The sequence below is a fragment of the Gambusia affinis genome, linkage group LG01, assembly GCF_019740435.1.
Source record: "Gambusia affinis linkage group LG01, SWU_Gaff_1.0, whole genome shotgun sequence".
In the NCBI taxonomy this organism is placed as follows: Eukaryota; Metazoa; Chordata; class Actinopteri; order Cyprinodontiformes; family Poeciliidae; genus Gambusia; species Gambusia affinis.
This window is the reverse complement of record NC_057868.1, coordinates 29846544-29872916: the sequence shown is the minus strand read 5'-3', so window position 1 is coordinate 29872916 and position 26373 is coordinate 29846544. Positions and strand designations below refer to the sequence as shown.

Sequence of the window (26373 nt, the reverse complement as noted above, 5' to 3'; positions counted from 1 at the left end):
GATGACTGACAGTCTCTCCCTCTTTGACACTGGCAGAGATGACTATATGGTGTCTCACGTCTGACATTCTGAGTCAATGCGCCGCTCACTGGCGAGCTAATTAATCAAATAGATGTCCTGCCCTTCTTGCCCTTCTCACCCTTTGGGCTCCTGTCAATCAGCCGTGACAGCAGACAGAGAAGCCTCCAAAGCTTAGCAGGGCTGAACATCACGATTGTCCAGTCCCATCACACAAGTATCCGTTCTGACCCAGCGTGTCCCCACCCTTTAAATTAGCGGGTACTTTCACAAAGGCATAAACTCAGCTGTGTGAAGACAAGCTGCTTGGCAGAATTAGCATAGTGTCCCTTAGACGTGACAAGAAATGACATATTTTGGCCAGGACATTTTCAAAGGATTGTGTCATTCTTGCTGAACTGAGGGTGTTTCTTTTTTTCTTCACATCAGTGACATGCAGGATGACACACCATCCCTCACCCCACCTACAAACAAGGTAGAAGTAACAAGCTTTGAATAAAACATTTATTGTTTCCATGCTACTTAAGTGTATATAGACTAGAAGATTCTTGGATTAGGATTTCTGATATAGATTTTAACCTGTATTGTGGACTTATTAAAATTGAAAACAGTAAATAAGTGCACTTTTTGCACAGCTAAAAATTACAACATCGTAAGAGGAAGATAAAATAGAAAAAGAAATCCAAAGTAAAAGGTAGTTTTAATGTGAATGTCTTCAGCACTTTCTAAATAAGCAAGCTTTCTACTTTCTAAGTAGCTAGCTAAACTAGTGGTTTAGCTAGCTACTGGGGAAAAATATCTCATCACCATCTGAACAATAAGGTTTTATTTAAAAAGTTCCCTCTGGCTAACATATGCTGTTTTAGCATTGAAAGTTGTACTTTATTAATGATTTAACCACCATACCACTTTGTAAAATGTCTTATGGCATCATGGTACTTGACAAATGAATATCACCTTTGTCTTAGGTAAGGAAATGTCTCACATAATAAAACATCCCGAATAGCAACAATCTGGACACAGCTACTAGCCTTCAAAACATTTGCGTGCAGCGCTGGATGCCTGACCGGTTTGCTGGCGTTGCCAGGCTCAGCGCACATCACAGAGCACAGATCTCACCTGGCAGCCACCCCACCTGGCCGGAGGTTTGACACTCTGGGCTTGCCATCTTTATCAGAGCCTCCGGAGATGGTGAGGCCAAGGCTGCTGCCTTCCCTTTTCATCAACTCCACCGTGGTCACTCCTCGATACTCCTCTGCTGACAGATACAGACGCAGGCACAAACCCACAGAAAGAATTAGCCTCTGCTTGACGGAGCTGCCCTGTCTGTGAGGCATGGAACGGCTTTTTTTTTTTTTCCTGAATCTTTCGGAAAATGTTTTCTAAGATACAACCACGGGGAACAGTTTCCAGCTACTTTCTTTTCTCTTTGTTTCTTCGCATCGCAAAGAGAATCTTTGTGTGGAAATCTGAAGGAAAGTAGGGAGCTTAAGAACATTTTAAAAGATACATAAATACAAAAGTAGGTGAATACTAACGTGACATGTGTGTCCATAGTTTGTTAAGAAAAACACTTATTTGTAAAACTAATAACTGTCATGCTGATTTTGTTGGAATAATAAAGTCAACAAGGTGCTAATACCCAAGCACTCTGGATTGATTTAACACACCGGGTGTGAGCAAAGCTGTAAAGCCAAAGGTTTTCATAGTTTGTTGATTTGGAGCAATAGGGATGTTTTAACACCACACCAAGAAGGGAAGAGCAATAACCTTACAGAAGTTATTGTAGTGCCTCTTTATGTACAAAGTAGTGTATGCATACATGCCATATTCTCCATCCATCTACCCATCAACTTTTACCAAATTCTTTGTCTACTGAAAAAGCAGTAATCCCATAGCATGATGCTGCCACCATCATTTTCAGATGATGAATAAAACCACAGGTTGAGGTCTGTAACGCCAGTCCTCAAGAGCAGATATCCTACAATTTTTTTTTTTTTTTTATGTTTGCCTGCTTGGACACACCTGGTCTAAATAACTGTATGATTGACAGCTCTGAAGAAACAATTCAATTACTAGAATCCATTACTGGACCAGGGCATCTTCTAAAACTGGCAGGCACCAAGAGGTTTGAAGTTGCACTATGTTCTGCGAGTTGCTAAAAGTTCTGAATATTTTTTTTATTATCTGACTCTGTTACAAACATCATCACCATCTCATTTCAGTTCCAGACTTGTGTGAAGCGTGTCACACTTCTCATATTTTTTCTTTGCGGAAAATATTTGAAACCAGGTATCATTTTCATTCCACTTCACAACTATGTTTTACTTTGCTTTGTTCTATTAAATAAAATCTCTATAAAATACACCATAGGATTTAAAGTTATAAAATGGCAGAAATTTGAAACTGTGAAAGTGTTTTGTTTTTTTTGTTGTTTTTTTGCAATCTACTATACAAATAAAACTCCACATATAAAATGTTAAATGTTAACTTCATGTCAATACGAGTAGAGGATTCTGAACATGTATGACTTATTTGCAGATGTTACAGCAAAAACCCTTGCTTTTTCACAAAGAAAGAATGTAGCATAATATGTAGTACTATTTGAACAAACCAGATTATTTCATTGACAATGTTGTTTCTGTAAGTGAGACCGAGACAGATATTCCTGAACATAATGCTCTTTGTCACTTTGAGCTAAAAACAAAAGCCCAACTATCAGGTTGTGATGGAAAGATCAGGATCTGGTTTAGCTTTCAAGGAAAACAAAATTTCTTAAAGAGAAAGGATCCTAGATGTTGCAAAGTTCAAAATTCAGACACATTTAGACAAATCATCCTTTACAGAACATATGGTACATCATAAATAAGAGACATACTTTAAATCACTGCATAAAACGTTTTCCTGAAAGCAGTAGAATATTGAGCTTATTGGGATTTTAGATTCTGCTTTAACATTTTGCCTTTAGTTTTTATATATTGCCACATGCAGAGATTCAGCTTATGTTTTGGTTACTTAATTTGAGATCTCCAAGAGCTTGATCATTTATTTAACATTGACAATTTATTAAATAAACAAGGTTGACCTATTTTAGTAATGATTTAAAGTCAGTTTTAAAGCCCAATTTTTTTATTACATTGATTTAAAAAAAAAAAAGAAAGAAAAAGGAATACAATTGTAATTGATGTGTATTTTTATTGTGACCTGAGAGAACTCATTCTGTCTTGAGGTCCACTTTGTGCTGTGCTGGTGAATCTCTGCTTTGTCCATCATGCCAACAGCAGTTTAGTACCATGACAGGTATGCCACAAGTGCATTTTTTTCAACTTATCTAAGCATTTATAACATCAAAAGACAAAGCAAACCACTGGAGGCACATAATTCAAAATTCAACAAAGACTTCATGCAATTTTATCCTCTTGATAACCCAAGAGGGTTGTGACTCAGACAGCACATGAAACAAAGTAAGGTTTGACTGTAATGTACCTGAAAGGCTTCGCCCCCTGGAGGAATGCGATTGGTCAGTTGTCTCTTTGCTCCCCTTGGAGTATGGTCCTTCATCTGAGGAGACAGCAAAGATGTGTAAGAGGTTATGCAAAGACTGCAGCAGAAAGAGAAATACGCATGACTGCCTATTCCTGACAGAAACCTACACCTTAGTGTTCTGAACTTAAACCTGAGTTAAAGAACTGCAGCAGTGATTCAGACATTTAAAAGCATTCATTTAAAAAAAAAAGAATACATGTGCAGAAGAGCTGAAGTATGTAACCACTTGGGCATGGAAACAGCATGCAGTTAATGGACCGATTTTGGATGGGGAGAAAATGATCATTTGCATGTCATTCACAGCAGCTGCTATGGAAAGCAGCAAAATGTTCAATCTGTTCAGCAGAGAAACAGATTTTTGTTCACTTCTCACACGTACTGGGGCCCATTTCTGACAAGGTTCACAATTTAGCAGAGTCAATCCCCAGCCATCTGAGCCTGAACGCAGAAATGAAACCATATTAGCAGTCACGCTACTGAGGAAACTGATGTGGCGCTTCTGTAATCCTGTCCACTATGGATGACCTTTTCAGGCGTCCAGCGTAGGGATTAAACATCCCTCTGCACACCTGAAGAAAAGCCTAGACAGATTTTTATTTTAAAGAGGGAACAAATGACTGTAAGCACAAGTTACAATGCTGTCAAAGGTTTAAAGCAGGACCTTCTTCATAACTTACAGTGTCTTGCTAAAGTCTTAATATTCCTTTAAGTCTTTTCCTGATTTTGTCATATTTCGTCCACTAACTGACACAGAGCTTTGCATAATTGTTCAATGAAAGAAAAAATATGTTGAAAATGGTTTTCAACATATTTTTACACTTAATTCAAGAATTTTGTGTTCATTTGTTTCTTATTCCCATTGACACCCCTGAAGAAAATCAAGAGGAAGCAACTAACATCAGAAGTCCTCTAATTCGCAAATCCATGTTTGTGATTTAATCTCAGCTACAATACAGCTTTTCTATGAAGTTATCCTAGAAAAACCAAGGAACATAGAAGACAGGAATAAAGTTGTAGAAAAGGTTAAAGAACCCAATCTTTGAACACCTCATCTGAAAATAGAAAGAGTATGGCACAATTGCAGACTGCATGTTACTCTAGAGAAGAAGCTATGAGGCTGATTGTAATTTTGGAGGAACTGCAGGGAACTACGGTTATTAGTTTTGCATTCCACTAATCTGGTCCTTATAACTGGATGATAAGAAAGTCATAAAAGTTTGAGCTATGTAGATGGCATGCCGCAAACATGTGGAAAATACTACTCTTCTCAGAAGAGGCCAAAATTGATCAGTTGGCAAATGTGTAATATGCTTTATGTGGTAGAAAACTAACTGTGCACATAAACCCTCAACACACCATCTCCACTAAACAACAAATTCAAAAACAAAACAAAAATAAAAAATAAAACCAGTGATGTCGGCATCCTCACCCTGTGGGGATGTTTTAAACCTGATAAGGCAGGAATGATGCTCTGGGTTTATGTAAAGATGAGTTGAGCTAAATAGAAGAAAACTTGTTTGGCTGCAACAGACTGAGACCAGGGCAAAGGTCCACCTTCCAGCAGGATGACCAATTTTAACACCTTGCCATAGATACAAAGGATGATTTAGCTCAAAGCGTGTGCTGGAGTCCCAACTAAAATCCAATTAAGAAACTGTGGAAAGATTTGAAATCTGATGGTCACGGACACTTTCCATTCAATCTGAACTTAAAACCTTCCTGATTTCTATCTTTCCTATTTTTCGTACTTTACCTCTGACTTCAAAGCAATCGTTTTACTTTGTTTTAGTCTTTAATGCAAAATTCTGTAAAAAATACATTTTGTCATTGTTGTAATGTGATCCTTTGGAGGGCACTGTTTCCTGAGTAACATTCAAGGTCGAAGCTCAGTCACCTAACCAAGAGGTCAGAAACCACTAATTTTTTTAAAGAATACACATTAAATCTGAGTTCATCAGTTTAAAAAGGTAAATGCCACATCAACTAAACTATGGGTGTTTCTAGCCCTTCTCTGTGTCCATCAGCCAAACCTGAATCCTAGGTAAGAGGGGCCAGAGGACATCAGGTCCACTCCTTTATCTCTGCCTACAGTGACTACATCTGTCCAGCTGAAGCTGAAACCTTCAGACAGCCAAGAGGTATGGATCCTTCATCATACCTTCAGTGATCTGAAGCCTTTGGGCAGCTGAATGAGACTAGAAGTAGTGGGAAAAAAAAAAAAACGTTAGCCGCTGAAGCAGCTGCATGATTCAGCCCTCAACCCCAAAAATATCTCCACTGCATTCACATTTCATGGTGATGTAGAGAACACACATATCCGTGATGGTATTTCACTTGTTTCCCCACATCCTTTGTTCGAACAGTTGATTTGAACACACGCACGCACAAAGTGAATGACACATCCCAAACACTTTAGGCAAGGCAAAAGCAAAGTAACCATGCAGGCTCCCAGGGGCCCTGCCACTCCAGCAGCTGTCCTCTCTGTCAAAAGGCAGCATTAGCTCTGGGTTGCACTGAGCCAATGGAGTTGCACGTGACCGAATGTTACTATACAATCAAGCTGTTGGCCAGCAATCCTCCTCCAGCTTAAAATAACCACCACTCACCCCAACAGCCAGGGTTGACTACACACAACCCCAACAACAATGCATAACGCACTGATCTATCTGTCTACCAGTCTGTAGCTGAATCGAGTTATGCTTATATAATTAGAGGCTGAGCAGAAGCATGATCCCTCCTTTATAAATAAATAGAGCTAATTAACTTCTCGTTTGAATAAGGGCACTGCGTGACATCCGTCTCATATCTAACAGGAACGAGGCTTAAATATGAAGCCAGACATGACACAGAAATCATAATCCTTTTCTCAGATGTAAAACTTTATTTTTAAAAGTGGGCGGCCCCATATCTTGTATCTAATTACACATAGTAAGATGCTATGCCGAGCTGTTGACCCCGTCCTCTCACATCTAAATCTGTTCCAGTCTATCAAAGTCACTGACCAGGCATTGTAGCGGGGCGGATGGACGCAGAGGAACGCTCATTCACAAAACACAGATCAGTGACCTCCTACAGACCCTAAAGATCAAAGTGGGGTCCTCTTACCAATGCTGTTCTTGGTGTCCCTCCTCAGACCACACAGCATGGCTGCAGCTCCTCTGGAAGCTGACCTTCAGCTTAGTGTGTAAAGAGTGGAGGTTTCACCTGAGAGACCAGGTCTCAGGCGCTCACATGAGACACGGAGTACATCTCTGCTTCTCCACTTCCCACATTTTCTTCAACCACGCTGCTTGTTAAAAGATAGGTTAATGCTGTCCCTCCAAACAGTCTCCCAGTCTCCTTCTTTTTAAACTTGCAGGATGAATCCTTTGCAGTCCTCACCAGTGGAACCTCTGAGATCAGCTGAGATCTTTGTGAAAAGCCATAGCAGGGAGTGGAATGACTTGTGCCCTATTCCTGGCATGTCGCTGTGGCCCCGTTTTTCAAGCTATTCTTACAAATGATTCGTGGGTTTGGCAGAGATTTTCTCATGCCCTGCTCACACACTCACATGAGCTCACACACATAACCCTTCTCCCTCTCTCTGTTCCTCTCTCTCTCTTGCTCAGCGGTTGCTCATCCTCTCTTCCTCTCAGCCAGAGGGGCTCAGTGAGGCAGCCACACACGATAGTCACTCCCCCCCTTCCCCTCTCCTCCTCTGCACACAGACACGCACAAACTCACACTTTATCCCACCAAGTCCTGAATTCCACCCTCACACATGCACAGTTCACACACTGAGATTAGACGCGACACCACGGCTCACACACCACAACGCCAAACTATCGGCACAATTAACACCACCTGCACATTCACAGTCAGACTCCATGTCACGTTTTTCTCACTTAGATCCTGTACCGACATTATGGTGTGTGTCTCTCTCAGTCTCTCTCTCTCTCTCTCACACACACACACACATGCATATGCAAAATTCCTGTGCCGAACAGCTGCCTGCATGCCTTGCAGTAGATACTGATTTAAAGTACAGAGCAGCCGCCACACTGGTGATAGATTCACATTGCAGTCGTGGGAAAATAAATAAATCATATCTAAAAGAGTAGAGATGTAACACTTGAATCCGAGCAACTTTGTAAAAATCAAAAGCATCCTCTTTGAGAGAAGGTTTAGATGACCTCTTCGTAAGTCTTGACCCAGAGATGCTTCTGAACCCAAACACAGATGGTGTCATTTGTCATGCACACATTCCCCGCGCCTGCCGCTTCCTGACCCCCACAGGCGACCCCTCTGAACCTCCTCTGCCTCATTTTTTTTTGGTTCAGTGCAGACAGTGCTGTCCTTACTGGGATTTTAGATGAAAACACAAGATGCAACACCTTTTTATTATTATTTTCTTTAACAGATTTTGAAAGTGATCACAAAGATCTAGTAGCATAATTCTCAGACGTTCCAGTTGACACAGTACACATCAGCGTAGACAATTTCCTTAGAGACTGTTGTCCTTAATACCCCATTTACCGTGGGTGTGAGTGTAGGCTTTTCGAGCGAAACTAATTAATTTCCTGCAGGATAATAAGAAATGTGAGATGAAACAGTGTTGGACAAAACAAAACAAAAAATCCTCTAGGAACAAATAGCAATGATTCACAAAGAGGAAGATGATTAAACTCAAATCATATAGTAGGAGAAAAACCTGATGTGAAAAAATACTGTAGCATAATTTAATCTAAATTAGTCAGCATTTCTACTTTGAATTGATACTCTAGTTAAGATTGATGCAATCTCTTGTTTCTCATGATCAAACCAACCACACTGCCATCTTATGGTTGGCAGGCCCAGCTGCAGAAGGAAGCCGCAGGACAAAAAGATGACCTGAAATTCAAAAACAACCTTCTAACTTTAAAGCTGTAAATTCCAGATTACAAATATGCAAAGAAATTTCACCCATTTTTGATTAACATCTATAAAAACACACACACATATATAGTTAAATCTATGTGGTGATTTAACAGCAATTTTCTACAGGTTAAGCTTTCCCATCTGTTTTACCTTTGGTTCTCCCTCTGACGATGCCCAGTCGACATCTGAGTGAAAAAGAAAACATCCTCCTCCTTCCTCCAGCACACCGGCTGCCTTGCCTCAGGGAATCTGTCAGAGGAAAGGCGAATAAAAGCTGTTTGGGGGTGAGGTGCCCTTTTCCAAACACTGCCCTTGCTGACATGTTCATTTTCTGACCCATCAAAACAAAAACAACAAAAAACAGGATTTTGTCCTACTCCTCGGTTTGCAGCCTGTGCCTGCCCTGCTGCTCACGTGCTCTTCTTTCCTTTTCTGGAGAACATCCAGTCCAGTCAGGTGAGTCTTTCACAAACAGGTGCAGATTCTCAAACAGGGCAACGTTCTGTTTCCCCCCCCCCAGCCTTTCTGAGTCTGTTTCTTCCTAATCTAAGCAGCTATAAGCCTGACCGGCGGAATAAATGTTGTGTTTTTACATCTCTGGCAATGTCAGCTTTGCAGGAGCAGATGGCAGAGAGTTCACGGCTGTGGGGCACAGCTTGCCTGCCAGAATGCAATGGAAACCTTCTCTGCAGGGACTCAGCGTTCTACCTTGTAAAACAATGCGCAGTCTGAACGAGCACATGCAGGACAATGTCTTCTAATGGTAAATTTCTGCAACACATGTCATCCAAGGATACACACAACCTTCAATCTTGGAGATATTCAGTGGTCCTTGGCGGCCATTTGGCAATAACTTTTTTACCAAAGGACTTTCCAAGAATCAAGCTGTTTATCCCTCTCTCCACCAAATGAGGAGTTTGAGCTAGCATAGAGAAAAAATACTTTGTTTTTAGGTTGCACTGGTTGGTTTGGGTAACATTTTTCTACTAATAAGAGAAATTTGAAAAAAATGTCTTTTGCATTTACCTGAGTTACATTTGTCGAAAATTGTATTTTCATAAAGTCAAGTGAGAGTAAAAGAATAAACAGATCAAAGTAGCAAACAGACAGACATGGTGAATGGGTTTATGATTTCTTCACCCTCCAAATGTACCGTCACTACAACTTGTCTGACCCTTTGGTGAACAAATACTGACACAATGAAGCCTCTACTTCTAGCTTTAGGTTTGAAAAGGAATCTTTAGATTATTTAAATGGCTTTTGAAATTACACGTCTCAGTCCCAGAAATTTCTCAAATTTGTTTTTATTTCACAAGCAATCCAAATCCCTCATGCCTTCTGATAAATCACTCAAATAAGAGGTAAAAACACCAGCGTCTCTCTGAGATGAGAAAACTAAATTTTTCTGAGACTGTTGATGCTTTTAAAAGCAAAAATTTCTTGGGGCTTTTTTTCCAGGTCTGTCACTTAACCAAATTTTGTGTAATTACCCTTCCCAGGATGCTTCTTGTTTAGCTCAGTAGCTGTCATTTCTCAGTTTTATTTGTCTTAAAGCACTGTGTTGGTGCTATTATGACAGTTGCTCTAAAAATAAAGATTGATATTAAAGGTTGTGTCAGGTGTCATTTCTGATTTCACACTGCTGGGTTCAAAAAAATTATATAAGGGAAAATATTTCCTACTATATACTTTTAAAAGGCATTGAGAGCACCAATTCATGTTGGCCAATAATTGTAAAAACTTAATATTAAGCTTCTTAACACGACACACAACAGGGAAATCTATAAAAACTATTAAAGTTAAAAAGTTTAAATATTTTTGTCACATATTTCAGAAAGTGTAACACCAAAATATTTCAAGTCTTGATTTCTTGTAATTTTGGTGACCATGCCTTTTAATAAAGAACATAAATGATTAAGAGACTTTCATTTTGGTAAGCTAGAAGTCTCAAGCATGAAGTCATTTTCTGTTTAAACCTGACTCACCCATTCACAGTCCTTGCCCAGTGTCAAAGTAAACCATTTTTAGCTTTAAAGCTTGTGTCACATACATATACAAAAGGAGACTACTTTCTTACTATCTGCAGGAATAGTAACAAAGTACTATTCTGCTTGCCATTATGTTTGGGGGGAAAAATAAAAAATAAAAAAGCTGGCCAACCTTTTACATTCTTTCACACAGAACTAGCTTGTGTTTGTCACCCAATGTTCAAGAATTCAGCCAGTCTGAGTTGAGTACCGTAAATATATTTTCAAAATGAATGTGTACAATTTAGTTGAAAACTTTGTTTGCCTTACAAACCCACAAAACAGACTTACAGTAGAAGAAATAAGGCAACAGATCCAGAAGCCAATTTTGATTTTAAAGAGTTTATTATGAACAACCAGTTTATTCGTTCTCCTCGCTCCTGAGCCTGGCATTGGGGTTGGTGATCTTGATTGCCAGCTGAGCTGCTCTCTCCACAATCAGCTTCCTGTTCTTGGAAGAAACGTTGTGGGCAATCTCAGCACAGTGAGTCCTACAGGAGCAAAAAAACACCACTGAGGATTACTGGGCAAGATAAGGATTAGTATTTCAGCAAGATATACTGCTGAAATACTAATGAGAAATTTTCAGCAAAAAACAAAATGGGGTAAAACCAAATGGCTAATATCAGGACAATATTTCAACACCGTGTTCTGATGTTGCTCCACAGTAAGCGTTGCCATAAATTGAGACAAATCAGATATTTGTAGAGCTTCCAAATAAACAGTGGTTATCAATGTTTTAATATCTGGCTTAGGAAACTACAACAATAAATAAATAAGGAAATTATAACAGAATTTGAAAAATTACCTTATTACAGGACAATTATTAAATCATTTGCTTTCAAGTAGTTTGAATATCTAGATGCAGCAATCCTCAGTAGAAAGGTGAGCTATTTGGTTCTTAATACAAGACTTTTAAAATATCAATTTTTAATTAGTTCTCAAATTGTTTATTACTTAAGTGAAATAAAGACAATGTGACTAAATTAGGGATTCAGTCTTGAGCTGGACAATGCTTTCATTACGTTGCATTCGTATAGGATTAGGAACTAATGCTATATGAATGCAATGTATATAATCCAACATTGTCTATGCAGGTATGGGAACTAAATTAGGAAGTTTCACATCTGGATGAACCTTCTCAAGCAAACATCTGGATGAGTTCAGACGCATGCCTTGTTCTTGACTCTATCTTCTCATTTAACACTACACATAATACAGGACTTCATATTTCTCATAAGGAAACTGCTTAAAGTTTGTGGTCATTACAAACCTAACAGACAACTCCAATGTGAGAACACTTAAAAAAGTAAGACTTAAGCTAAAAAGGTTTATTGTGTTTGAAATAAACCTAGATTTTCTTATTTTTTTGCTAGTAATACAAAGTCTTGTCTCAATTAAGACAAACATTTCCAAAAATGTTATAGCACAAGTACATTATTAGTACAGAACTGATTTAAACCTGTTGAAAAAAATCTGAGACAATAAGAAAGCATAATAAAACTACTACAAGGATAGAAATTAAATTTCAGACATGATAATCTGAGTTTTGCTGTGTCTGTGGGCCTTCCCTGAAATATATGCCTCTACCAAAGTCCTCACAACCATATCATACTGCCTCAACTTACAAGAAATTCTTCAAAACACTGTCTCTTATTAGAAAAGGCCCTAATAAAGTTTGTAAACAAACAGTAAAAAGTTCATCTTAATATATTAGGAAACAAATTCCAGCACAACCCTTTCCATTTCTCAGCTAAGCTTGTAAACTGGATGAACTTACTTGTTATTCATCATCAGAACCTCCAGCTCCTTGACGTTGTGCACCAGGAACTTCTTGAACCCGGTTGGCAGCATGAACTTGGTTTTCTTGTTGCTACCATAACCAATGTTGGGCATCAGCATCTGACCCTTAAACCTCCTGCGAACCCTGTTGTCAATACCTCTGGGCTTGCGCCAGTTTTGCTGTTAGCAGAAGTAAAATCAAAGAACATATCTCACTAATTTGTCTTTAGTAAGAGAGGTAATTGTAAATTGTGTAAGACCTGTCTTCCACACTTACCCTAATCTTGACATATCTATCAGATTGATGGCGAATGAACTTCTTGGTTCTCTTCTTGACAATCTTGGGTTTTGTTAGGGGCCTGAGGGCTGCCATGATGACTGTGGACAAACAATTAAAAGCAAGGTTAAAATAAAACGTCAGCTCAGGACAGGTGTTGGGAGTATATTTATATGATCATCTATTAGCGTTAACTGTCCGGTGTGCTAACAACACACCGCAGAAGCACTAAGGATAAAATTAAAATAAACGCAAAATGCTTTCAAACTACGAACACACTTAATGTTCACAATCACATTAAGTGTGAACGCAATTTGACTTGAGTGAGAGTCAAATTAAACGTGTTGATCTACGTTAGCATGCTAGCTACTACGAAGGACTGCTCGGCTGTGTAGCAGGCCGTACTGTTTTTCTTTAAAATTATGCATACATGAGATGAACAGAAGAACAATACTTAATCAACAGTGTTTAAATATGGTGATATTTTTATGTTGTTTATAAACCATGCTACAAGTTGGCCTTGGCTGGGTGCTAGCCGGACAGCTGCTTCAATAGCAATACTTCACTCCGTATGGGCAAATTCAACACAAAACCGATTATACTACTGCTAATATCATACATCCTGTAAATGATGGAGGTCAACAACAAATTATCAACATCGAGTTAATAAGATGATGGCAAAATTCACGAGGATTGAGTTAGATTCTCTCAACTCACCCGCCGATCTAAATCCAAAAGGGACTTCGGTGACGGCGGAAAGAACGAAAAGGACTTCCGCAAATCTGGCAATGCCTTATGGGTGATGTATTTTCCTGTGAAGAACAGTAAACTCTTTTCGGCACAAGGGAAATAGACGTTTCATTTTAAAATAATTTTTAAAACCATATGTAGGAAACTAAACTAAGGGTAGGGCAGCAATTAGCACCAAGGTACTTAGTAGTGCCTGTTTTTCTTCAGACATGGCAATAAACATAGATGCAGCTTTATGGTATGTGTCACCTCTGATAATTTAATATTTTTGGCTAATCTGCTAAAATAGTCAGATTGTTCGGGTACATTATCATGGATTGGCTTATGTTTGTTTGATCCAGTCAGTACCTCAACTAGCTTTCCATCAAATTACTCTTATAGGAGAGGCAGTCCTCTGAAGTGCAGTTCCATTTTAGTTCCTCTGTGGTAGGCTCCTATGTCTGCAGGGTGAACAACTGTAAACCAGTGTTATATCTGAAAGACTCAGAAGTGATGATTTAAAATTTGATTAGATGTTTTTAAATAGACTCTTAATTTTATTTTTCAATTTCTGTTTTTCTCCTTGACTACTGTTTCATTCATTCTCATTTTGGCATTAACAGTCCATTAAAGCTTCCCTGCAACACAAGAAAAAAATCCCTTTGTTCTTTCTCTAATTCCCTTTATTTGTGTCACCATAATGTCCAGTGTTCTGTATGTTCAGTGGGATCCACTGCTCTTTTCTCAGGGGAACATAATGTGAGAGCAATAAAATAAGTAATAGAAATCTCAATATTAAGTGAAATATGAATTGTAAATTAATATGCACACAAACTGTCTATGTCAGTGCTATTTGCTTTGTTCAACAATGGCTGTAAGGTGCATAATTGGTGGGAACATTTGAGTATGTGCGGTATTAAGAAGGTTATATTTATAGATGCATGACTTTCAATTTAGCTAATTTAAATATTTTTATTGAATGTTAACAAAATTTTAGCTTTGGAAGTGATGTTTCACTGGTGCACCACACAACTTAATGTAAAAACCCAATCTCCTGACAAAGCCTATTCTATATAAAGAAAAAATATATATTTAATCTAGTGAAACTGTGGATTTCAATAATATGATAACACTAAATATTACCTTTTCCACAGATCTGCCACTTTCGACCTATGGTTCGTTATACTACTGGTGCACACTTCCTGATCAGATGAGAAGGTTGATAACTCTGTGCACCTTTTCCTTTCACCAACTTCCTTAATACAAGTTCCACTTTCTGTGTCAGATTTAAGGGGTAGCTATGGGAAACGGTCTTGTGGTGTGATTAAAGGTAAATCATTTTGTCGTCACATGACGGTGACTTGTCTGACATTTCCTCATCGGGAGTAACACAGCTCTTGTTAGGACGCAGTTTATTTTTTCCTGTTTCAGCTGCGGGACGACAGACCGAAAGATGGAGTCTCAGCCTATAATGAGGCAAGTATTGTTTTTTTATTTTATTATTATCATTTCACAGTACTCCCTTGCTTAAATTTTAGTTTCACTTTTCTCATTTCAGTGGTGGGGAGCACAAGAATTATGGCATCGCCAATCCCGGTTACATGCCAGCCGCGGCAGGAGCAAAGGGTAGGTTATAAACTGCGAACTTGAATTTCAACTACATTCGGTGTATTGTCTTTTTTAATTAATTTAACAAGTCACCGTAACTTTAGTTTCGGGTGACGTCACATCTGCTTTTGGGTGGCCACGTGATTGTGTAGTTGAGAATTCAGTAATATACGGGCGGCTCACTTAAGGTTCTGGCTGATAAATTAACAGTTGCATCAAAATTTTAGTTTACAGCTTCGGCTGCGGGACGTATTAGATTAACCCATGAAGCTTCATTTGGATCAAGTCAGTTAGTTAAGGGCCAGTGTCCATGTCGAACTGGTCGTGGCACTGTACAGAATACATGGATGTAAGGGGTAGGTGGGAGATGTCCCCCCACACTTCCTCTATCTGTGCGCCTTACGTTTTTCAGTCGTTACAACGGTTTAATCTGTTGTTAACAAGCGGTATCACGTTTGTATGAGACCTCTTCAAACGCAGCATGAGCGTACGCCTACATTTTTGCCACACCTGCTATTTTTGTGCATAACACCAGCTGAAACGTGCAGCAGAGCAGTGCTGCACGGTGTGTCACAATCAAATGCAAAAAACTTTGTACAGTTTTCTTTCAGACAAACCATGTAAATCGAGTAATGCTTTTACGTGCATAATGTTAGCTCAATAATGACTACAGTTAATTAGAGCTTGCCATATGAAGTACCCCCCCCAACAAAAAAAGTGTCCTCCTTTTCAGAAACCCAAATCTGGTCACCCTAAATTAATCCATACCAATATCATGTTAAGCTGGTAAATCGAGGGCTATACGCTGGGGCTACAAGGGACAATGCCCACTCAAACGAATGTCTTGCCCCTCAAATCGAACATCTCACTAAGGTTCTGCTGCGCACCAAACCCCGCAGAGCAGGCTACAATCTTCTCCTGTATATCTGCAGATAACTCAAACCCTCTACTGCTAGTAAACAGCCAATCAGCATTCAGTTGCAAATGAGCCTACAAGTAGGCTAGTAGCCTTGAAAGGTAGCGACACGCGAGCGTGATCCCTCTCCGCAGCTTCCTGCTAGAGAGAGAAAAAAACTGACCACCACTGGTTTTATCTGACAAGTTATCTAAATCTTAAATGCACGCTCATATGTAAAAGAAAAAAGAACGCAGTGCTTTGCTAACACTACAACAACTAGAAAACAAGGTCTAAAGGTTAGCACATTTCACAGTTCGGTAAAAGGTTTTAATAAAAAAAAAAGTAACGAGGGAGAGGGCAGTAAGCCCGTTGTGTGAGCTTGACTTTAATGTCCTTAATTAGATGTTGTGGTGTACAGTTGTGTTTGTTTCGGTTCAGTTAAAATAACTTATTTTAAATAAGGCGACTCAAACTAACTCTTCTCCTCTTTTCTCACATAAAGAGATATTATAAATAGAAAAGGTCTGTTGGATAAACCAGGGAGGTATCAAGGCAATTGTCACAGATATTTAAGAAATACTCTCTTTTACTGCCATAATTTAGTTGAGATGTTTTATTTTGTATTATGTATATTTTGGTTAGTGGCTGCACAGTGGTGCAGTTGGTAGAGCTGTTGCCTTGCAGCAAGAAGGTCCTGGGTTCGATTCCCGGCCCGGGGTCTTTCTGCATGGAGTTTGCATGTTCTCCCTGTGCATGCGTGGGTTCTCTCCGGGTTCTCTGGCTTCCTCCCACAGTCCAAAAATATGACTGTCAGGTTAATTGGGCTCTCTAAATTCTCCCTCTCTAAATTCTCCCACTCTGTGAGTGTGTGTGTGAATGGTTGTTTGTCCTGTCTGTTTTCTGTGTTGCCCTGCGACAGACTGGCGACCTGTCCAGGGTGTACCCCGCCTCTCGCCCGGAACGTTAGCTGGGGATAGGCACCAGCAACCCTCCCGACCCCATTAGGGACAAAGGGTGTATAGAAAATGGATGGATGGATTTATATTTTGGTTATTACGACTCTTATTTTGAAAGGTTAAAGTAGTAGTGGAATTCTTCAAGTTGCTAGGGAACCAGAGAAAGAAGACGTGATATGAAAGCACAGCTTTAACAAGTGGCTGTAAAAGGGTAATTTAAGTTTAAGAATTTATTTAATAACCTCATTTCTACCTCGAAAGGAAGGGTCAGCCAGCGAGGTATGTTTATATGTATATATATTATTTTTTATGTCGTTATTTTTGTCTATTGACACCGTCTCACTTAAGTTTATGTTGTATTTTAGTTCGACGGTGGTGTTGTGTCAGTGGAGCAAAGTGAAATTGTAACAAGAGCAACTTTAAAGATTGACATTAAAGTTGACTTCACACCAGCAGTTCAACGAGCTATTTGTTGCCATTAAGAAGAAGAGGTGGAAGTGACACTCATTACTCATCATCTGCTAGATCAGGGATCTGCAAACTGTAGTTTTGGAGCCACAAGAGGCTCTTTGGCTCTGGTCTTCACTAAATTCGTTAAACGGCGTATTAAAGTATTATAGTACATTGATACAATGAAAGAAACAATGTTTTGTTATTAAAAACACTAGCCAGAAAGGAGCCAGGTGCTTTCCAGAATTCTGGATGATTCTGTAAATCATCCAGACAGATCCAACCATTCATTTCTCTTTTGTAAAATAAATAACATGTTTCTTTTCTTCTCTGGATACTGGTTAGAAAATGTATTAGAATATAAATTACATTGAGTCGTTACAATACACAGAATGTACTGAATAATAAAAATACCAGTTTTACTTTTTCCTTCGCCTATTATTTTGTATTTTATCACTTCAAATATGCGAATACATAAAAATATTATCTCATACGATTTTAACAATGCTTTTATTATGAAATGAAACTCAATTTATTTTTTTATCGTCAGTCTCTTAAGGAAAAACCTAGTTGCCAAAACATAAAGAAATCCTTAAAAATAACCATATATTAGTAAAATAACTTTAAAAAATGAAAAAAATCCCACCCACGCTTCAAGCTCCACTCAAAAATCCCCGGATCCTGGACTAAGGCTTTCGTTGTAAAACTTCCCCTGTGCTGTGAAACATCCGGACATCAGGTCCCGTTACAACTGCAGCAATAGTTAGAGGCGACTAACGGAGGGGAACCAGCAAGCATACAGCTGTGTGAAACAGGAAAAGAAATCCAGAGAAAATAACAGTTAAAAAATCCAGTTGTCACCGCGCTTTCGCAAAATGGATTATCAGCGTTTAACGAGGTGAGGGTCGCTTCATGCTGTCGATTTAGAGCAAAAGTTAAACTGTTGCTTAACTTTTCGTTTTACCGCTACGCGTTTCAGCTACGGTCAGCACCAAGATTACGGCATTGCCAACCCAGGTTACATACCAGCAGCAGCGGGGCCACCAGGTATGACTTCTTACAAATCCGTATTTCAACTACACCTTGAGCACAAGACGAGCATTGAAGTTGTTTTTTTTCTTTTTTTTTTCTTTACGAGTTAGTTCTGCCTACTGTCACAAAAAATACGAGCCACTAGCGCCGCAAAAACTTTTCGGAGAAAAAAACAAAACAAAACAAAAAAACTTAGGTCTTCAGGTGACGTAAATCTGGAGATGGGCGGCAACACATTTTTGGAGTTGCTGAAATCTCAGAGCTTCGAGTTTCTCACTCATATTTACAGACATTTGACTGAAATATGGAGTCAGCAAATTCATATTTTTGGAGTTGCTGAATTTTCAGAGCTTCCAGTTTCTCACTTATATTTCCAGACTGAGGGATTAAGATTAATCTAGAAGCTTCAGGCTTTGGGTTCCAGAAATCTGTAGGAATGAACACCATGACAGAAGGGCACGGTAAGTCACAGAGTCTAAGGATTTTGAAATGAAGAAATATGTATTCATTTGGAAATCTCAAGTTCTATGACTTTTGCTGACTTGAGCTAACAGGTCAGCAGTTCCCCTTTTGCTGTGTTGTTGTGATTAATTTTATTACATAAAAAAATAACTTAAAAAAACAACAATATACATTATATTTAAAAGTTTCCATCTAATTCTGACTGGACTGGTTATTCTTGTTTTTGATTTAGCAATGTTTGCCCCACCTGTGGCAGAGCATGCAAGCCCCAGCGCTCCTCCGGCTGGTATGTTTGACATCATGCCTGGATATGAAGGGACAGTGGCTGGAGGAGGTACAGTAAGACAGTACAGTAACACAATATGTTTAATTACAGATGATCAAGATTTATGTTTTTTAATTTGTGCCAGGACAAAAGAAATTTAATGTCAATGCACTTCACACTATAAGAACATCTACATCTGGTACAAATCTACCAATACCTTTCTTCAATTCCAAAGTTTTCACAGAGGAGTTCTGAAATAAAAATACCTTCAAAATAAAAGGCCAATTACTCTTTTTGTGGTTCAGTCTAGGAAAGAAACATGATTACACAAAGAAGCTCTGAGCCAGCAATACTATCATATGGACGGTAAACAAGCTTAATATAGTTAATGACATGGTAGTACTAGTAGACATAAAAGTTATGCTAGTTATGTTTAGAAAAGAGAAATGTTCAAACACAGAATTAAAGGGTCAGTTAAAGGGTCTATGAACAGACAAAGAGAGATCAAAAGAATGATAGTCTCATTGGCTGGTGATAATGCATAAATAGAAAGCAGCAAAAGAAAACAACAGAGCAAAGAAAAGGAGTTGGCTTTTTGTTTTCATCAATTTAACATTAAAACAACATGACTGCTGAGAAAACTCTGGGAAATTTATACAAACCAATTGAAAAATGCTAATCTTCTCCGTCTGAAAGACAAAAACTAAGAGCTGATACCACAGGGCAAGAGCTTGATTAACTTTTTTTTTTTTGAAGAAAAAAACAGCATGGCAAACTTGTAGAAATCCATTCTATCGATGATCCTAACAAATCAGAACAATGTTCAGCATTAACTTCAAGCTCCAAGCTGTGCCACTGGATGAGTGAGCTCCTGACTTTATCTGACCCTTAGGGTTAGGCTGGGTGATTTCAGAAACTTGTATCTTTAATCTTGTTCTTTCCGTCTTGATCCATATCTTACGGCCAAATAATATATCAGTTATTTAAGAGTAACACCGTTTGGCTTTGCTGTTCTGTTACTGCGACAGAGTACAGCTGTGTCTCCATTAGACAAGATGAGACCCTGACCATCTATGCATACCATCACTCAAGATTAATAGCAACACTTTTTACTTAAGATAAGATGAGATAAAATACTTTATTAGTCTCCCATAGGAGAAATTTGTTTAGGAAGCAATGGCAAAACTGCAATACAACAATAAAAACAGCACATCCACTTACTGTTTTTTTTTTTTTTTCAAAATAAAAGCCTCAATATCCCCCTCATGTTAGCGCACCGTATTAGCCTGCATTATCTTTTTCTCTCAGGTCATTAGCATTAGCCTCTTAGCTTAAATAAGCTATTAGTTATTTTCTTACTTATTTGCCATGTTCAGTATACTGAATGGAGTAAGTAAAGTACAGACAACATGCTAGTGATGCCCCATATGCTACTGACAGCATTCATGCTAACATTAGCATTTTGCTAATTTTAGCTGATATACTTACTTTACCATACTGAATGGTGCACGTCCAGCTTACTTAACATTCTTGTGATTTGCCACATGCTATTGATTACATTGCAGTTTTATTTAGCATTGGTGCTAATTTTTAGCATCAGAACGCTGAGTCCAAAAGGACGGGCACACTTTGGCAGGCCCCGGTTAAATTTCTTAAAAAATGTTCTAGTCTTATCTTAGCCCTCCCTCCCATCTGTACAATCAGTTTGTACGGAGGGAGGGATAATACAAGATAAAGGCAGTAGCAACTGTTTGTACCTTTATGTACTTTGGAGGGAGCAGTTCAAAACTTTCTTGACGAATACTATGGAGGAACTGAAGCTTATCCTGCCAATTTTACACATTAATAATTGCAACAAACAAAGGATATGTTACTGCTTTTTCTACTGTTTGCCTTTTTGGTGGTGACTCATACAAAATAAGCAATCTGCAGACAGTCTATTAAACTACAATGTGACCCGATTATTGAATTTACTGGTAATTAAATATATTCAGTAATAAAAGTCTTGGATTCAACTTTGAGTGAAATAATACCGAAGAGTAATGGTTCCTAAGTTGCTTCACAATTATTTCTCAATATTCATTTCTACTTATTCACAAACACGTTTGGAGATTTAGAAACAGTAATAGAATCGAGATGAAAACTGTTCCTTTGCAAGAGGTTTTGGACAATAACATTTGAGATCAAATATTCTTTTTCTGAATAAAGTAAGAAACCTCACTGAAAGGACTTTTAACTGTTGTTACAGGTGGATTTCTTCCACCTCCCATGCCTGCTCAACCAGTCCCCCAGCCTTCACCTGGACCTGAACAACCACACTGGAAGTAATGCTGACATCATCCCCCTTCTTTTAATGCAATGGCTTAGGATATTTAAGACAGCTGTTAGTTAATTTGTATATATTCCAATATGTGTGACATGTTGCAAATTATTGCTTCTTGCTTGCAGTATCCCGTCTATAACTGAAGATACTGCCAGGGACGCCTTTAGCCTGTATGTTTCCAGCAAATGTTGCTACAGTTCTGCACCTGCAAAGGACGGTGTCATCGTCAACATGGAGTCATTCAATACTTACAGGGTAAGAGGATTTATGATTTAGAAATGTTTTGGAAAAAGCTGTGAGAACTGAATAAAAGTGAACAGATGTGGTTCATTAGAGTTTTCCTTCCATTCCATTTTTTTTTTCATCATTGCAGTATCGCCTAGAAACATTTACCGAGTCCAGGTCTACAGAGTGGAGCCATGAGCCATACAACGGTATGTTTCTGCTGCTAATGTCTTCAAAGAAATTAATAAGGTGACTGTGACAGTTGGACCAACGGCGTACACCTACACCACCACCACCACCACACAAATACAACACAAAAGTGGTTAATGTAAACAGGAATCATGGAAGAAGCCTTTTTGCCCAACCACACTTGGTCAACCACAAGTTTCCATTAGAGCTGTGGTAAATGCATAGTGTAGATGCTTGTCACGGGGCAGTGAGAGATTATTACAGCGTAATAACATGCAATAAAAACTAGATCTAGAATTTAAAAGCATTAGTTTCAGTTAATTAGTCATAGAAAAAACATAACGTTAAATGAATTGCGCCTTTCTCATGTCCAAAATGACCAACAATCTATTTCTACCTTTTTTTTTTTTTGGATAGCGATTGATGTCATAAAATGTTCTTCAACTTGTAGTCTCTCTCAGTGACTTTTTAGATCCTTACGTAATCATTTGGCCGTTTGGCTTGATAGGAGGTTATTTAGACTGAAAGTGTAAAAAATATGGCAAACATTGAGTGTATTATGCTTCTTTATTTGTGGAATGGAAAGATTGTATGTGAAGTTATTATTTTTAAACATCAAAAAATAAGCAACCACAAAAACTGGTCTTCATAGCATGGCATATTTCTGCTGTGGGTTCTTGCAGGTCACAATATGACATTCTGTTAGTTTAAAAAGTGTAAAAGTGTACAGATTATTAATTAAGTACTTAGTGCTGTATATTGTGTTATTTCATAATGTTTTGACTCATATGACAGTTTATATTGGTTAATATTGATCAGGCCAGCCAGTGGATGCCTATGTTCAGCAACCTCCAGGACCGTGGGACCTTCCTGCCAAAGCACCCACTTTTTTTGTGGACGGAGAACAGAAAATGAAGGTTCCCTACACCTCATCTATGAAGGTAAGCTATACAAATGATGCATGGTGGGAAAAACAATTAGCTTTTGTGAGTTTTGTTTTCTCTGTAAACATCATTATCAGTATTTTTATACAATTCTTTAAGTTCGGATCCTTTCTTTTAGTCTTATGGTAACGAAGTTTTCAGGGAGGTTTTTTCTTCTTTAGCTAAACCTCTTTGAACTGGGTTTCAGCTCAGGGCAACAGGTATTTCTTTGTAAGAAGCCTGAGAAAAAGACTCCTTGAGATGTGAGAGCTGGATCTGAGGTGCTTTGTATGTGACTGAAGCAAATATTAAAGAGTATTGTATGTGTTAAGTTTAACTTCTTCCTCTCCTTCCTTCCCTACTTCTCTTTCTAGCCTGACCTCTGAGGATTTTGCTATTACTCTGATAGTCTAAATAAATATCTAAAAGACAAATGCGTATTTCCCTGATTGACTCAGTGTCTCACTAATTATCAAAAGAATATTTTATTACACAACCTAGTGTCATTCTGAATGTATTCTACCTGTTGTATGTTTCTAAATGACAAATTAGTGTGTAATTTATTCTGTTCTAGCCTTGCCATGATTGTTTCGGAAACGGGAGGAAACCTTGCAAAGACTGTGCAGGCTCTGGTAATGTAAGTATTTTCTACTCAGTTAGGAAATATTGGAAGTTCGTTAGTGTGATCAAATCAAAAGTTTCTTTCTTCCCTTTGTTTTCTTCAACAGAAAATGTGTTGGCTGTGTAATGGATCTGGTTTTCGTCATGGAGGGGATCGTTGCCACCACTGCAGCGGAAGAGGGAGGGAAAAGTATGCATTTTATTCCTAATGACAGTAAGACAATGAGAATATTTAAAAAAAACACTGCTGAATGCTGTGTTTGTATCTTGAAAGTTTCTCTTTTGTTTCAGTTGTGCACACTGTTATGGGCATGGATCAAAGGAATGTACCACATGTCGTGGAAAACAGCAGCTTTTGGTCTTCATCTGCCTCACTGTCAAATGGTAGAGTATTGTTAACCATGTTTATCTACCAGAGCTCTTGATTTCCTGGTCCATTTCTTTTCTAACCCTCACCTATATTAAAGGAACAAGGATCAGAACCAAAAGCATGAGATTCTATGTAGAAGCAGCTTTGTAAGGTGGCCAAGCTCAGCCTTGGTGATGGGGCCCGACAGAAGGCTCCTCCATATTAAAAGGAGTTTTCTGAGGTGCTTCCAGTTTCTGAAGATGCTGTAAAATGATCCCTTGTGTTTGTGCTTGCAGGACAAACAACTGTGACAATTATGTTGTTGAACAATCGAGCGGTCTTCAGGTGTCAAACCTCAGTCAAGTGTCAGGCAAGGAGCTCTTCAGGGACTCTCAGTACTTGGTAAATTCTCCTTTTTATTTTGTTTTTGTAAAAAAATATGGCTAAATTATATATTTAGGTCTTAGAAAGAGGTGAAATTGTTGCCTGGTTTTTATATAAATTAATCTTTTCATTGATGGATGTTGTTATAGTGCTATTAAAATGTATTAGTTAGTTTGTGCTTTCAAGATAAACTAACTATCCCTCTATAGCAGATTAGCTACCATTATTAGCATTTATTTACTATTATTTAAAAATTATTATTTTTTGACTGATAAGATTAGATTGCGCTAAAACATGGAAGTCTGTTAACGGGCAAAAGCAGAAAAAACAGAGCAAATATGTTTTCACTATAGACACCACTGTGCACTATGTCTACAGGGTAAGTCAACAAAATGTTAAATATTAGACATACTCTTTTAGAGCTAAAGCCATGTAAGTCATGTATCTTTTGCATGCAGCAACTTGTCCCAAAACTGTGAAAGACAAGTTGTCAAACTGTTTCTCGCATCGAGATTGCGCGCATCCTGTGACAGTGTTGGAAACCACTTGGTTCTCTCAAAGCATAACTGAATGCATTTCCTTCACTTACATTGACAAATGTCACACTTCAAATATTGCTGAAGTGTAACACCACTTCAACAATATTTATTTAATGCCTTCTACAGGTGTATCCAGTCATGGGCTTCCCAGACCCTACGGTGGTGCAGGCTGCACAGCGACTTGTTGGGGATCATCAGTCCAAGTTCTCACGGACGTCACGTATTCTACAACAGGTATTTAAGGATGATATCACATAATGTAGCTTTTGTTACCATGCAAAATGTTCACAATTGTTTTTTTTTTTTGGTCTGCAGCGTCAAACCATTGAATTGATCCCCATCACAAAGGTCACCTACACATGGAAAGGAAAAACATATGTTTACTTTGTGTACGGAAATGAGTTCAAAGTTAGTACGAATGACTATCCTGCTACCTGCTGCTGCTCTGTAATGTAATTTAGATGAATGTAACATTCTGATTATATAAATAAATATCAGAAATCAACTATTTACTAAACCTTTTAAAACAAAGAAGAGACATTTGTGAACAGGGAGTTAAATTGCTGTTGTCAACTAAATAATTAGGAAAAAGCTTCAACAGAGGCAGCAGTTGTGAGCCAGCTACATCATCTCCTCAAAGTTTATCAAAGTTGAAATTAGGCAATCTGGAAAACTGTCTGGTCATTTAACAAGTCAATAATTTTGTGAGTTTGTTAGAAATTGACAAAAATATATTTGTTTCCAGTTTAAAGGGAACATTTTGTATTCTGCACACCATGTAGAAGACAGTATTAATGTTGATTTCAGGCAAGTTTGATACAAATGTGTGATGACACAATTACACATAATCGTGTCATCACAGATAATAATGAAATCTACTAATTTAAAGGTTTTGACACCACCTGTGCTGACAGTAAGTAAGGCAATTTAAGAAAAAGACCACTATGAAGTGCACTGACTCAATTTAAAAAACTAAAGACTGGGGAAGCATCTGTTCTGTCTTTTTTCCACCCCAGAAAAGTACTAATTCATGGGCATATTGCATGCTAATATTTATGTTGTCGGTATTTTATTGTTTGGATAAGTTTAACAAATTATCTTCTACTTTTGTTTGTGGTGGAATTTGTTGTAAAATAAATAAAGAACACCACTTTATTGGAGATAAGATTTGATGTGCATTACTTTGCACTTACGAAAGTTGATGGATCTTTATGAAATACTTCACATTTAATATCCATTTAAATGTACTCTTAACAGCCATTGGCACATGTATTCTGAATGTATTGATTTATTTCATTTAAACATTATGCAAAAATTTTACAAGAATGTATGTCATGTAACATAAAAATTCTATTTGTAAGAAAATGTGACGCTTTATTAAAATTCTTGCATTAAAATAAAGGCTATTTTTGCACAATCGTGTCGTCATTAGAGATGGGTCGGTCGTGAACGTTTCGGCTATTAGAGCCGGCTCTTCACTGAGAGCCGTTATTCATTATAAGGGGCAGGGCTACAAACACGTGAGTACAACGGTGGAGAGAAAATGGAAAAGAAAATAAGTCACAATTACGGGTCTGTTCGGTAGATTTGTCTGCGATGCTTTGTTAATTTGTTTTTTGATCAAAATATACAAAAGTAATGTGTACTTTTGTAGCAGAACAAATACATAATATTAAAAAAGTAAAAGGCTTCATTGAATGTAAAAAGGATTTGTCATGCAAAACATCTCTATTTCCCAAGTTATACTGAAATATGGGGCTGCAGATGATAAAGAGCCGTTTGGGAGCCGAAAGAGCCGGCTCTTCTTTTGGGAGACGAGCCACAAGAGCCGGCTCTCTGCAAAGAGCCGAAATTCCCATCAGTATTCGTCATTA

General features: G+C 38.2%; 3 protein-coding genes across 12 annotated transcripts in view; 1 reads left to right on the top strand and 2 right to left on the bottom strand.

The window, feature by feature from the left end:
• LOC122837871 (glutamate receptor-interacting protein 2-like) overlaps positions 1-9000 on the bottom strand; it is a 35796-nt gene extending 26796 nt beyond the window's left edge. For 3 of the 6 annotated variants that reach the window (XM_044128170.1, XM_044128173.1, XM_044128176.1), the window contains exons 1-3: positions 8611-9000; positions 3505-3579; positions 1138-1276 (exon numbers count right to left, since the gene is read on the bottom strand). In XM_044128170.1, coding sequence (XP_043984105.1) covers positions 1138-1276; positions 3505-3579; positions 8611-8800 — 404 coding nt within the window. In that variant the 5' untranslated portion in view covers positions 8801-9000. Of the gene's footprint in view, positions 1-1137; positions 1277-3504; positions 3580-6669; positions 7170-8610 lie in introns of those variants that run through there. The other 3 variants (XM_044128172.1, XM_044128174.1, XM_044128175.1) reach the window with 3 other exon arrangements.
• Positions 9001-10813: 1813 nt separating this feature from the next.
• rpl32 (ribosomal protein L32) lies at positions 10814-13367 on the bottom strand. Its single transcript, XM_044132867.1, has 4 exons — positions 13264-13367; positions 12547-12647; positions 12268-12449; positions 10814-10978 (listed from the first exon to the last, which is right to left on the bottom strand). Exons 2-4 carry the CDS (start codon positions 12640-12642, stop codon positions 10849-10851), a joined length of 408 nt encoding a protein of 135 aa, XP_043988802.1. The 5' UTR covers positions 12643-12647; positions 13264-13367; the 3' UTR covers positions 10814-10848.
• Positions 13368-14491: 1124 nt separating this feature from the next.
• ssuh2rs1 (ssu-2 homolog, related sequence 1) lies at positions 14492-25417 on the top strand. 5 transcript variants are annotated; one of them, XM_044132831.1, is made up of 14 exons: positions 14500-14605; positions 14707-14751; positions 14834-14901; positions 18914-19015; positions 21195-21270; positions 21395-21524; positions 21643-21703; positions 22503-22624; positions 23181-23243; positions 23335-23417; positions 23519-23611; positions 23873-23978; positions 24626-24733; positions 24815-25417. In XM_044132831.1, the coding sequence occupies exons 2-14, from the start codon at positions 14729-14731 to the stop codon at positions 24953-24955; spliced, it is 1176 nt and encodes a 391-aa protein (XP_043988766.1). In that variant the 5' UTR covers positions 14500-14605; positions 14707-14728; the 3' UTR covers positions 24956-25417. The 5 variants fall into 5 exon arrangements, with proteins under 5 accessions (XP_043988755.1, XP_043988766.1, XP_043988777.1 ...); XM_044132842.1 differs by lacking the exons at positions 14500-14605; positions 14707-14751; positions 14834-14901 and adding exons at positions 16757-17016; positions 17103-18085; positions 18167-18234; XM_044132820.1 differs by having other exon boundaries at positions 14492-14751.
• The last annotated feature ends 956 nt before the right edge of the window (positions 25418-26373 follow it).

Excerpts from the sequence above, each read along its gene's own strand:
- ssuh2rs1 (XM_044132820.1), top strand. The coding sequence starts at position 14,729 with ATGGAGTCTCAGCCTATAATGAG. Across the intron at positions 23,418-23,518 it reads AGCGGAAGAGGGAGGGAAAA|TTGTGCACACTGTTATGGGC; the intron begins GTATGCATTTTA and ends CTTTTGTTTCAG. Across the intron at positions 24,734-24,814 it reads CGTCACGTATTCTACAACAG|CGTCAAACCATTGAATTGAT; the intron begins GTATTTAAGGAT and ends TTTGGTCTGCAG.
- rpl32 (XM_044132867.1), bottom strand. The coding sequence starts at position 12,642 with ATGGCAGCCCTCAGGCCCCTAACAAAACCCAAGATTGTCAAGAAGAGA. Across the intron at positions 12,450-12,546 it reads ATAGATATGTCAAGATTAGG|CAAAACTGGCGCAAGCCCAG; the intron begins GTAAGTGTGGAA and ends TTCTGCTAACAG. Across the intron at positions 10,979-12,267 it reads GTTCTGATGATGAATAACAA|GACTCACTGTGCTGAGATTG; the intron begins GTAAGTTCATCC and ends TTGCTCCTGTAG.